General features: G+C 40.4%; 1 protein-coding gene across 1 annotated transcript in view; it reads right to left on the reverse strand.

The window, feature by feature from the left end:
- Positions 1–1,929: 1,929 nt before the first annotated feature.
- The window catches only part of ntrk2a (neurotrophic tyrosine kinase, receptor, type 2a), a 108,546-nt gene continuing 96,710 nt past the window's right edge, over positions 1,930–13,765 (reverse strand). Inside the window, exons 18-19 of the mRNA XM_063488961.1 lie at positions 4,876–5,034; positions 1,930–2,479 (exon numbers count right to left, since the gene is read on the reverse strand). Coding sequence (XP_063345031.1) covers positions 2,294–2,479; positions 4,876–5,034 — 345 coding nt within the window. The 3' untranslated portion in view covers positions 1,930–2,293. The remainder of the gene's footprint in view (positions 2,480–4,875; positions 5,035–13,765) is intronic.

Consider the following 13,765-nt stretch of genomic DNA (forward strand, 5'->3'; position numbering starts at 1 on the left):
AGTAAAATGCAAAAAAACAAACACAGAATGTGTCTCCTTGCATGCACGAGATGCTGTATATACAGTGCGTCTGTAAGCTTTCAGATATGTGAGCTGTACTGTAAGTGAGTGAAGTGGTTCTCAATAATGGGGATGTGTGGTACATTATTGAGTTTATTTTCGGTTTAAGCTGTTGGTGGACTGCCAGTAAAATGTGTGTGGGGAAGTGTGCATGTGTGTAAAATGTGGTTGAGGGCAGCTGTAGGAATGTGAGGAGAGCGTGAAGTTGAAGTTGTGGCTTACAGAACATCTGCAGGCTACAGTAATGAGGGATGTTCGCGCTCACCTTCTCCCCGGGGACATTTACACCTCTCTTTCCGCCACTCTCTCCCTCCGCCTTTCCGCTCAACTGTCTCCTCTTCCTCCTTCATCTTTCTCCACATGACCCATCCGTACCGTCACACTCCCATCGTCTTCTCCTTTCTACCCCATTGCTTCCGATCTGAACTCTCTCCCTTCCTCTCCATTTCTTCCCACCATGCGTTATTACCTCTCCTCCCATTTCTCCCCTCTGCTGCTCCTCATTCCGGGCCCCTTACTTTTGTTTTCTTCTCCTTCACCTCTTCTATCCTCTCCATCCTTCCACCCTTGCTTCTCGGCCGTAAAACAATAAGTCTTGAATGTCTGTGAGGAGACTGTGCTAATGGAGCCCATTAGGCTGTAATGAAATATACATTACACCATTACAGTGCACGGGGCCTGGCTAAAGCACTGCACCGCTCAAATAATAAAACATGCACAATTCAATTTCCTTCTTGGACAGTTTTGAGTGACTTTCAGTGTGTGTGTGTGTGAGTGTGTGCGTGTGCGGGTGTAGAGATGGAAGGATGACGGGATAAAGTATACACTGTGTGTGTGTGTTCTCGTGTGCATCCCCTGTAGCGCAGATGTGGTTTTCAAGGATGTCTAAGTGCTGAGAGCTTTGATGATTTAATATGGGTTGACCAAATGAACCACACCTTCTACAACGCCGCCACCCACACATCTGACCATCATCTGACCACTCAAACCCCGAGCCTCCCCAGGCAACCTTTACGCCTTCCTCCCCGACGCCATGATCTCGCGATTGTTGGACAGCTGTGGACAAATGAATCAATTGACCTCTGACATGAGCGCTTGACATCACAAGGTGAAGCATCTGTCACTTTAGGGGGTTGGGGGAGTAGTCCTCATGTTACCCTGTGCTGTATGACAGTGCAGTACAGGCCTGAGTAAAACAACAGAACAAGGGCGGATAATGAGCAGATAATGTAGATCAGACACTTTTTTTTTTACATTTGTATTACTCACGATTAAATATCGCACAATTCCTCCGCCATACTCCTGAATTATTCCGTCACCACAGCAGTTCAGATCAGCCTCAGCTGCCGCTGTTTTGGGGTTATTTTGCATCAGCAAAATTGGCCAACCAGAAATGATCTTTTCATCACATCTCCTAATTTTGAATGACAGAAAGGCAGATTCTGTTTACTGTTTTTTTTCTCCAGTCATTATTTGGTCACACGCAATTTACTGTATGTGTACCAACGTGTTAATCATTGCCTGTGTAGTCTTGTTGGATGAATGCAGACATTAATACTGATATGCATTTCTGAGAGACAGACAAAAAGACAGACAAACCGACAGGGTGGGAGGGGAAAACACAGTGTCTTTATGGCTCGACATCTCTCAGAGCCATTTCCTTCGCCAGTCTCATATTTACACGCAAAAGATCGAAGCTTCCGGAAATCCTCCCCTCGCCACGTCTCCTCGAAATTTCCGGATGTTCAAACGAGTCCTGTTGTCCAACAGGCAGCAGGGAATGAGTCATTTAAAAGTCCTTTAAATTAGGTTTCATCAGTTTAGCCCCAGTCAGTTTAAAGCATTTGAAAATAAGTGAGATGCTGTTGGTTTTTTTTTTTTTTTTTTCTTTTTTCTTTTTACTCCAAAGTTAAATTACTCTTAAATGTCTCTTCGGGAAGGAAGGGGGATGGAAATGCATAAAGGAGAGAACATCGGCAGGGAAGAAAGAGGCGATCGGGGATCAGTTGAGGAATTTTTTGATTGCCTTTGAGAGTTTAATAATAGCTTCACATCCTGTACAGCGGCACCTTGCACACACGCACACCTGCATGAGCTTTGCACGCTGCAGCTCGCACACACATGCACGCAACCACAAATATGCATTCACGTTCACATTCTGCGACCATCCCCACATAAATGCACACACGTCGCACACACACAGCTAAAACCCTTCTTCAGCCTCCTTCTGCGTTCAGCCCAGTATATCCAGGTACACAGGCGAGGCCTTGGCCAGGTTGAGGAGCAGACTGTGGATTTCTTTAATGTTGAGACGCATGTGTGGCTCTCTCTGCCAGCAGCCCAGCATCAGGTCATACACTTCTTTAGGACAGGTCCTAGGGCGCTGCAGCACCCTGCCCTGGGTTATACACTCTATCACCTACAGAGCGAAAGAAAGACAAGCATCAAGTTAATTGTGAGAAGAAGCCCCGTTCCATTTGGTAAAGAACAAAGCAGAAAAAATAAATTCAGTGTTCAAACTCCAGTTAAGATGATGGAGCATCTGCTCTGCCAAGTGAAAATGTCACAGTGAATAAATTATTTACTGAACTCGAGAAATAATATGCCAGAGAAGTCTTCAAGACAAAGTCTGCAATTTCTCTACACCAGCGTGAGGGGAAAGTCGGATTTACAACATGCATGTGTAAAAACACCTACTCATTAGATGCACCTTGTTTTTACCTTCAGAACTGCTTTAATTGTTCATGGCACAGATTCAACAAGGTGCTGTAAACATTCCTCAAAGAGTTTGGTCCATTTTGACATGACAGCATCACACAGTTGCTTCAGAGTTGTCAGCTGCACAATCATGAAGTGAATCCGCTGTTCTAGCGCATCTCAAAGTTCATCTATTGGATTGTGATCTGGTGACTGTGGCGGTCAGTGACACCAGGGGTACAATGAACTCACTGTCGAGTTCAAGGAAGCAGTTTGAGATGATCTGAGGTTTACGACATGATGTGTTATCTGCTGGGAGCAGCAGGCAGAAGATCGGCACATTGTGATCATAAAGGGATGGACAGGGTCAGCAATGACACTCAGTGAGGCTGTGGTGTTCATACGATGGTAAGGTGCCGAAAGTGTGCCAACAAATTATCCTCCACACCCTTACCCGACAAGCAGCAGCCTAAATCATTGATACAAAGGATATGTCCATGCTTTCATGTAGTTTGCACCAAATCGAGCTTCATCAGACAAGCAGCATTTTTCCAATCTTGTATTGCCCAATTTTAGTGAGTCTATGTGAATTGCAGCCTCAGTTTCCTGCTCTTAGCTGACACAGCCGGTGTGGTCTTCTACTGCTATAGCCCGTCTGTTTCACGGTTCAATATGTTGTGTTGTGTGAGGCCTCTTCTGCATACTTTAGTTGTAATGAGCATTTACTTGAGTTGTTAGCATTCTGGCCATTCTGCTCCAACCTTTGGCATTAACGGTGCAGCTCACTCGGTTTTCTATTTGATCACTTAGAAAAATTCCAGTGGATCAGAAGTTGTGATGCTCAGTTTGAACTTCATCTTGACCATGACTACATGCCAAAATGCACTGAGCTGCAGCGGCCCACTGGCTGATTAGATATTTACATTAACAAGCCCATAAATAAGTGTACCTAACAAAGTGTCAGGTGATTGTACTGTTTGTAGTCAGCACAGGCAGTATTTCAATATCTAAAATTACAAAGGACCCAATCAAAACTTTAAATCCTGTGTAAAAGATATGTCAGCATCACATTTCATTCACACGGCGAGTGAGCTGTGATACAGCAGAGGATAGACAGACATAAATGGTAAAAGAAGACAGTGAGAGGGCTAAAGGTTAATTTTTTGGATGTAACCAGAGTTAAGGGCTCTCCCAGGGTTCATGCTGGTAAGGCTAAGGTTAAGGCGAGGGGTTGAAGGCTGTGACACTGCTGTGTTTCCTGGAAAATTGATTCGAATTCTGGGTTAGGTTGATTTTCTTTGTGTGAGGGAGTTGCTGTTGTTTCCACAATCTGATTGAATTTGAGCAAGTAGATTGTTTAGCCATTTTAAAATGAATCATTTATACAATTCAGCCTTATTTTAATTTTCCACAGCTTTCTGATAGATGCAGTTGTCAATTCTGGAAATTCAAAACATCTGAGTGTTTAAAACAAATCATGTTATTTAAAAAAAGTCTATATTAGCATGTGTGGCTTTAAGATACTGCCGTTTATTTCCAACTTCATTATACAGTAAATAAGAGGAATCAAGAAAATACTCTTAATATCTAAAAAATATAAAAGGCGCGATGTCTAACAAGTGCTACACTTCTGCTAGACTCTGAGCAAAGCAGGAAAAAGAAACAGCCCCGGCAGATTTTTCTTCTGGGTTTTGTTTCTCTTTCTTTCGAGTAGCTTGCTCCATGTCATGAAGTCATTCTTGTTGAGTTTCTGTGAGCGAGGAGATGACGCAGAACAAAAGATTCACTCAATGTATACCTATGAGAAACATGCACACAAAACTGATCAAATATTTAGCCTTACTTTTACTGAAGGGCTGTTTCATCATATCTCGGGGCTGCAACATCTTGTTCAGCATCACTTATTAAAAAGGTGCTTCCAAGGCAACTTTTACAGAACTTTTGTTACTTTAACTTTAATGCTGGAATTACCAGGACTTGGTGATCACTCAACAAATTTAAAAACACTGCAAAAAGTATGTTAATTATTAAGCCAGGTCGTTTATATAATTGTGACTCACAAACTTCTTCGTGCACCTGCAGAAGAAACTATTGCACTTATAATAAAAGTTTGTATACCTCATTATTGGAGAGCTGGTACCAGGGTTGTTTTCCATAGGTGAAGATCTCCCAGAGAACAACTCCGAGACTCCAAACATCGCTTTCTGTTGTGAACTTCCTGTACATGATGCTTTCAGGAGGCATCCAGCGGATGGGCAGCATGGTATGACCTCCAACCTTTAAAAGCACACACACAGAGACACAGTTACACACAGAAAGTATGAAGTACGGTCGGATTGTGAAAGCTGAGAAGCATCTTATATTCTGTTTCCCCGCCCTGCATCAAGGAATAAAATGTCTGCTGTTTTCCAGAAGATTTTTGACATTACCTTAAATTTAAGTTAAAAAATACCAATAAATAATATTACTTAATATAGGCTGGCTTCTCTACTTGTCGATGAACACTCCACTCCAACTGCATTGTACTGACAACCCATTGCCCCCAAAAGACCTTTACCATCAACACAAATAATGGCATCATCCATTTCAAAGAATGGAATAAAATCCTTCTTGTGATGCCTATAAAAATAAAATTTGGTTCCTGGAGCCAGGAGGGCTTTCTCACTGAGTCTAGACCCAAACAAGTCAGTCGCTTCCTTTGGCAGAAACAAATCTTACATTAAGTCATTTAACTCTGGCTGAGTTAATAAAGCGATGGACGTTCAAAGTTTTCATTACTAAAATGTCATAAATCTGGAGACGAAACATCATCAGACTCATTCATCTGAATGTGGTACAGGTCTCGTCGCTTATGGCAGGTTAGTGTAACAGATAGATGATTTTAGTTTTGAACTTTATCCAAAAATATCAATCAGAGTGATTCTGCGGCTTCATCCGTACCACTAGAATACCAAAACCCAAGCTCATTCTCTTTCCCTTTTGTGCATGCTCAGGAATTTTCAGAACACACCCAGCAAACTGAATGAGGTGCCCTTAGCTTGTCTTGGTCACCCGATTTCATACCAAAATAAGCAGAACATGCCTTTTTCACACAATCTATAATTTTCTGTTATTGCAGTGCAACAATCGAGAATTGCCACGTTGTGAAGTACCGTATTTTCGGCACTATAAGGCGCACTTAAAATCCTTTAATTTTCTCAAAAATCGGTGCGCCTTATGTATGAATTCTGGTTGTGCTTACTGACTTCGAACCAATTTTATGTGGTACACGGCACTCAAAAATCAGTCAAAATCAGTCACTGAGAGTTAAAAACTGTCTAAATTCTTTAATTAAATTATCAGTGTTGCTGCTTTACCAGGTGTAACAATTAAGTTTAACATCCAGGCATCCATGAAAACAGAATTTATTAGTTAGAAGTTAGCAGGAAGTTAGCTCGCTAGTTTCGCTAGTTACCTAAACATGATATACCATGTTCTGACTGAGAGATTTCTGAAAAAATTAAAACGTACAGCTCTGCTATCACTTCCAACATAAATGAAGACAGAAAACTAAACAGCAGTGACTTTTGTAGGGTTACTGAAGTTGGACTAGCTGGTATATAACAAATGTGCTACATGATCACTAGCAACACAGCTATGTTAGCATAATATAAACACAGTGAAGCTGGAGGATGAATGCTAGCTTTTTCCACTCGATAAAAGTTAACGTGAGGCTTCAGTATGGTCAGGGACAAATGCAATCGCATGGTAGGATGCTGTAAACGGACAAAACTTCAGTCAGGAGAACAACTGAGATAATCCATCCACCATATGAGGTTAGTCATTAATATACTGCAACAACATGGGACTAGAGCAACTGTGAGAGAATTCAGCATTAATGAATCAATGGTACAGAAGTGGAGGAAGCAAGAAGAATGAGTTGAGTAAAGTTTGACTTATCTGATCTGTATAAAAACAGACCCATTCATCGACAGTGCGCCTTATAATCCAGTGCGCCTTGTGGTCCGAAAAATATGGTAAGTAAGGTGACAGGATAGAGCAAAATAAAAAACCAACACCAAAGAAGTAAAGGACGTGTGGTGGATTTCATACAGCAAATATGATGCAGGACTTTGTTTTTCTTTTGTTTCCTTGTTTGAGTGCATGTATTTCACCTGTGCATTTCTCACACGCTCACACATTTAAACATATTTTAATGTCATGCTACAAACATTTTGCGTCTTCAAAATGCCGCCCGAGGTATTCCATTTGATGGTGTGGCACAGCAAACAGCGTTATCTCCATGACTGTAGCACACTACCGATTTTTCTCAAGGGTAAACCAGTGAGAAAAAAACTGCTTCATATCCCCTTAAACAACGACTGCACACATATACAGCTGAGCTTACACAAGGATCACATGGATCAGTTAAACAACCACAGCTAAATTCATTTATTTGGTGTGTATGAACAGCTGATTTTGACATCTCATTACTTACAGTGATACAATGAAGATAAAAAGAATAACATGAAAATGTGTCATGAATACATATGTGTTTAATGAATTAAATTAATTAAATTAAATTAATTAAATTGATTAAATTATAATGAATCTTCCTTTAATCCCTCTTCTTTTGTCTCTCTTTTTCCTTTAATGGTGCAAAAATAATCTTATAACAAAACTCGTACGTAATATATTATATTTTCTTTATCAGCTCTTGGCTAAAGTTACGCACTGTGTACAGGTGAAATATTTTCACATTTTTTTCAATCTAATAACAGGTTTTTTTTATTAGATTTTTTTTTCTGTTACAAAACGTTTTCACTTATGCCAACATCAAGCAAAAAGAAGTCTAAAAGTGGATTCAAAACCCCCCCAAATCTCAAGGTAACAGTTTAAATCTTCAGAGCCTCGGAAACCACATCCTAATGAAAAATGAGGAATATAAAGACACAAGCAAGCATGATGACAGACTTAACCTACTCTCTGACTGAATAATCAGAGAGGTCAGACACACTGATAAGACACAGAGAGCGAGCAAAGCATGACTTTCAGAAAAAAAATGGACGAGTGATACCTCTGGATACCTACGAAAAGGCTATAATAAAAGACAATATACAGGGCGGGCCATTTATATGGATACACATGGGAATGGTTGGTGATATTAAAGTCCTGTTTGTGGCACATTAGTATATGTGAGGGGGCAAACTCCTCAAGATGGGTGGTGACCATGGTGGCCATTTAGAAGTCGGCCATCTTGGATACAACTTTTGTTTTTCCAATAGGAAGAGGGCCATGTGACACATCAAACTTATTGGTAATGTCACAAGAAAAACAATGGTGTGCTTGGTTTCAACTTAACTTTATTCTGTCATGAGTTATTTACAAGTTTCTCTTTGTTCACAGCTATTGACATGTCGATGAGGTTAACATGTGAGGAGCGGATCGAAATCGTGTTGATATCTGGTGAACGCAGTAACCGGGTCATTGCAGCAGATTTCAATGCAAGACACCCTACGAGACCACCCATCTCCCATGCTACAGTTAGCAAACTGCTTGCTAAGTTTCGTGAAACTGGTTCAGTGTTGGATTTGCCAAAATGTGGATGCAAGAAAACTGTCACTAATGAAGAAATATCAGTGGCTGTCCTAGCTTCATTCAGCAAGAGCCCACAGCGTAGCACTCGCCACATGTCACTGGAGAGTGGCATTAGTCGAACATCCCTTCGGCGGATATTAGCTACTTACAAATGGCACCCTTACAAACTCCAGCTACTGCAGCATCTCAACGAGGATGACCCAGATCGGCGCACAGAATTTGCAGAATGGGCAAAACAAAAATTGGAACAGGACCCTGAGTTCACACAGAAGATTTTGTTCAGTGATGAGGCAAACTTTTATGTGAATGGTGAAGTTAACAAACAAAACCACCGCTATTGGTCTGACACTAACCCACATTGGATGGATCCCTCCAAGACTGTTGGAACAACAAAAGTGATGGTTTGGTGTGGTATATGGGGTACAATGATAGTGGGTCCATTCTTCATCAATGGAAATCTCAAGGCAACTGGATATTTGAAATTGCTACATGATGATGTGTTTCCCTCTTTATGCACTGAAGCTGGCACGTTCCCTGAGTTTTTCCAGCAAGATGGTGCACCACCACATTATGGGTGCCAGGTCCGAGCATTCCTAGATGAACAGTTTCCTGGAAAGTGGATTGGTCGTCGTGGGCCAGTTGAATGGCCCCCAAGGTCTCCCGATCTGACCCCCTTAGACTTTTATCTTTGGGGTCATCTGAAGGCAATTGTCTATGGTGTGAAGATACGAGATGTGCAGCACCTGAAACTATGGATACTGGATGCCTGTGCTGGCATTTTTCCTGCGGTGTTGCTATCAGTGTGTGAAGAGTGGGAGAAGAGGGTTGCATTGACAATCCAACACAATTGGCAGCATATTGAACACATTTTATAAGTGGTCAGAAACTTGTAAATAACTCATGAAAGAATAAAGTTACGTTGAAACCAAGCACACCATTGTTTTTCTTGTGACATTACCAATAAGTTTGATGTGTCACATGGCCCTCTTCCTATTGGAAAAACAAAAGTTGTATCCAAGATGGCCGACTTCTAAATGGCCACCATGGTCACCACCCATCTTGAGGAGTTTGCCCCCTCACATATACTAATGTGCCACAAACAGGACTTTAATATCACCAACCATTCCCATGTGTATCCATATAAATGGCCCGCCCTGTATATTTAAATCTGAGTCAGCAAAAGAGAAGCGAGATCTGTGAATCGTAACTCCAAAGGTGTGTTTGGCAGCAGCGATATCCAATGCTACCTAAAAGTTAGAATTTTGATTTTGATCCCAAGCAATTTTTTTTGCAAGACATTAAAATTGAGAAAAACGAAAGGAGAAAAAAAAGATGAATTATTTAGCAACTAAGCAATCCGGTTTTTAAGTCTGATGTCACTAAAAAAACTGCTGGACATTATGGACAATGCTGGGCATCCTCTGCACACGGCCATAAACAACCAGAAGAGTCTGTTCAGTGACAGGTTGCTTCTCCCAAAGACAAGAACCAACAGACTTAAAAACTCCTTTGTCCCACACGCCATCAAACTGTTTAACTCCTCTCTGGAGGGGAGAGGGAGGGGAAACAGGAGGACAAAGGAGGGGGGAACAACTAAGCTGTAGTGCCTCTTCACTTCACTGTGCAATACCTTTTGTGCAACACTTTTTGTTAATAGTCAACGGTGCAATAGACTTCAATACTTGAAATGTGCAATTCACTTGTATTCTTATTCCTATTTATTCTATTTATCCCCTTCGTATATTTTATTTATATATGTCTCTGTATTTATATATGTGTATATATATATAATATTCTGCTCACGCTCTGTAACTTCTGTCGGTGCTGTGCTTTTGGAAACCGAATTTCCCAGAGGAACCCACCCGAGGGATTAATAAAGTTTTATCTTATCTTATCTTATCTTATCTTATCTTATCTTACTAGCCGTGTCTGGGCTCAAACTCCGCTGCAGGTCCATAAATCAAACGATCATTGTGGCATCACTGAGAGTTGAAAAACTGTCTAAAGTCTTTCATCTGTAAAAAAATGATCAGTGTGGCTGCTCTACCAGGTGTAACAATTAAGTTTAACATCCAGACATCCACGAAAATGGAATTTATGACATTTAACGGAGTTAGAAATTAGCAGGAAGTTAGCTCGCTAGCTTCCATCTAAATACAATATAGCATGTCCTGACTGAGGGATTTTGGAAACAAATTAAGACGTACAGCTCTGCGATCACTTCCGGCATAAATGAAGACAGAAAACTAAACAGCAGTGACGTTTGTAGGGTTACTGAAATTTGGCTAGCTGGTATATAACGATGTGCTACGTGACCGCTAGCTTCACAGCTATGTGAGCATAATATAAACACGCTAACTTTTTTCCACTCGATAAAAGTTAACGTGAGGATTCTCACTGGTCAGGAACAAATGTAATCGCATGGCAGGATGCTGTAAACGGACCAAACTTCAGCCAGGAGAACAACTGAGATAATCCATCCACAATATGAGGTTAGTCATTCATATACTGCTGCATGGGCTGGGCTGTAGTTACATCGTAAGATTTTAAAAACTGAGCTTTAAAATGATTAGCGGTAATAAAAGCCGAGAGAGGCCGACAGTGATCACTGACTGTTTTTAGGGGCTTTTTGAAATTAAATAAAAGAAGATACAAAACATTAAACATGTTAACAACACAAAAGCCATATTAAACGCAGACTACTTTGGGCCCGGAAGCAGGATTCGTCACGTCATCACTTAAAGACCAGATAAAATCAAATCAATAAGAAACTCATCTCAAATCCATTTTTTTTTAATAATCACTATTTTAAGAGAGAGAAGTCCATCATTAAATCAAACCAATTACCCATGAGTGAAAAAAACAGCATGTAAGTCACAGAACAACAAAATATTTGGGCTAAACTGAGGCTTCAGGTAACTTCTTTGTTTTTACATGTGAAATATATTAAAATTATGATTAACATTTATCACCTTTTGATAAGATGTTCCACTTATGACTGATGTCAAATCAATACCACACAGTTAAGGTTTTACTTTCTTTTGTAATGACTTGATTTTTATTAATAACCCTGCGATTTAGAGATTCCTACACGGGTTTCCAGCCCAACTCCCTCATAAAGTCAGTTCGATAGAATATGCTGCATTTATACCTCAGGATCGAGTTGCTCCTGTAGCTTAATGACCTTTATGTAACTACACTCTACAGATTGGCGCTGCAACTTTGGGAAAGCACTTATCGAACTGAGTTGCACTAGTTAAATGTGATAGATAGCATGCTATAGTAAAGCATTAAGTAATGAGTACATTGGTGACTAAGTAGCATAGGCACATTCTTGAGAACAGAAAGCATTTGCACATGTGAGCAACAGCATCACGTTTCAGCAAAACCATCCAACATAATGTTTACTTTTACTTGAGTTCCAGAAGCTATAAAAATTTACTGTCCTCCAAATGGGATGTAACTTTTGGTGACATTGCAAGTAAAAGGATGGTGATCGGCTGTAACGGCTGACTTAGATTTCAGGGACTTAACATTGTTAAATATATTAACTTTTTCATTAACTTCTCAATGAATCAAAAGCAAGCCTAACCTGCTGACAAGATTTGTTCCTCTTACTACACCTCTCCGCTCACTTTAGTCTCCCCTGAACATGAATCTAGCGACTGATCTGCACTCCACTGTGCTACACGGATAGCACAATCCATTTTCTAAGGTTTATGTGTGTCATTAATGGTTTGGTACCCACACTTGGCCTGGTTCTGTGTTAGTCAGGGGGTTATTTAATAGAGTAATAAAATGTGCACTGTCACACAGATAGCCATCAGGTTTACGTTTACGTCTGGGGAAACATATCTGCCTCCATCTCTGCAGCTCGTGCTCTTCAAACCCAGGCCTTCATTTTTCTTGCAGTGATGCTTTTTCTCCCTCGTTTCTCTGTTTATCATTTACATTTCTCCAACTGCATGCAGTATGCTAAAGCAGAGTAGAAGGTCCACAATGCATAATGTGAATCGTAATATAGAATATAACATAAAAAATGTTTATATTATACACAGTCCTACACAGTACAGCAGGTTTGAGTCTTTTAGGTTTTTTTAAAATTATTATTATGACGTGTACAACATACAGAATATAGCAGGATTTTAGTCTAAAACATTCATTGTTGTCTTATTGTGATGCTGTGTTCTCAAAGAGCTCTCCCCTATATTCCTCCCTACATAATAGATACTGCATAGTCCATTCACATTGAACTGAAGTCAGCCTCAGCACCTGTTCTTCCTAAAACGCTCCTATTATGATAATTCACAGGTTTATATTTTTATTTCAGTAGTGGTACAGTTGTGTTTCACTCTTTGTCTTAAGTCCTTGGTTTAGCTCTTACTCTTTTGGAGCATGTGGCTCCAAAAGCCCAGCGTTAGTGATGTGCGGCTCGATCCTGAAATATCGATTCCTCCGATACCAATCATTTATGTTCTAGAATCGTTTCTCACATTAAAATATCGATATTTTAGTAATTTAGGGTAAATTTGTAGTTTATCATTAACAGGAACACAGTGGAAAAAAAACTATAACATTCGGATTGTCTACATTCGAAGGAACTACTTCCTCTTCCACCTTTCAAGTCATGTGTGAAATATGGCTGTATAAATGTGTCGCAGCCCCTTGGCGTGCACACTCACAACAATGGCTGAGCGTAAATGGAGTCATGTGCGGACGTATTTTACCTCCACAAACAGCTGAGACGTGGTTTGCGATACATGTGGCAAAAAAGTGAGGTGTTTTGGCAACACCACTAACCTTGTCAAACACCTCAGAGTAAATCATATCACATGATGAGCGTATGTTTAGGCGAACTGAAGAGGAGGAGAGGGACAGGTGCTGCTAGGGCGAGACAGACGTCTCTCACGGAGTCCTTTAGTGCTACGGGCAGGCAAGGTGTTCAAATAGCGCACAACTTCAGTTTTTTTAATTCTATATGAGGAACTCTGCATTATTAAGTGATTAGAACAAGTAATCTGATGTCCTGTAATCATTATGACGCTATAATTTGAGATACAATAAATAAAATACGTTTTTGTACAAAGTATCGGTATCAGATCAGTATCGTCGATACCACCCTGAATTTTACTTGGTATCGGATCGGAAATGAAATCAGTGGTATCGCACATCACTACCCAGCGTGCTCTAATAGGTCAGCTGGCCCCTCAAAAATGAGAAGCTGAGCGATGGTAACAAAAGTCTGGAGATGCAAGTATTTGAACCAGCACCAGAACACAATAGCTGATTCTCACAGTAGACACTATGCTACACAATGAATCATTTTTTTTAAACTACATGCAATGTTTCTCATTTTTCCCTCTCAGGAAATGCCAACAAAAGACCAGCTAAGTTCAGGTTACACTACACAGCAGCACAAAGCACATGAAAA

The sequence above is a fragment of the Pelmatolapia mariae genome, linkage group LG12 (genome assembly GCF_036321145.2).
Source record: "Pelmatolapia mariae isolate MD_Pm_ZW linkage group LG12, Pm_UMD_F_2, whole genome shotgun sequence".
Lineage (NCBI taxonomy): Eukaryota > Metazoa > Chordata > Actinopteri > Cichliformes > Cichlidae > Pelmatolapia > Pelmatolapia mariae.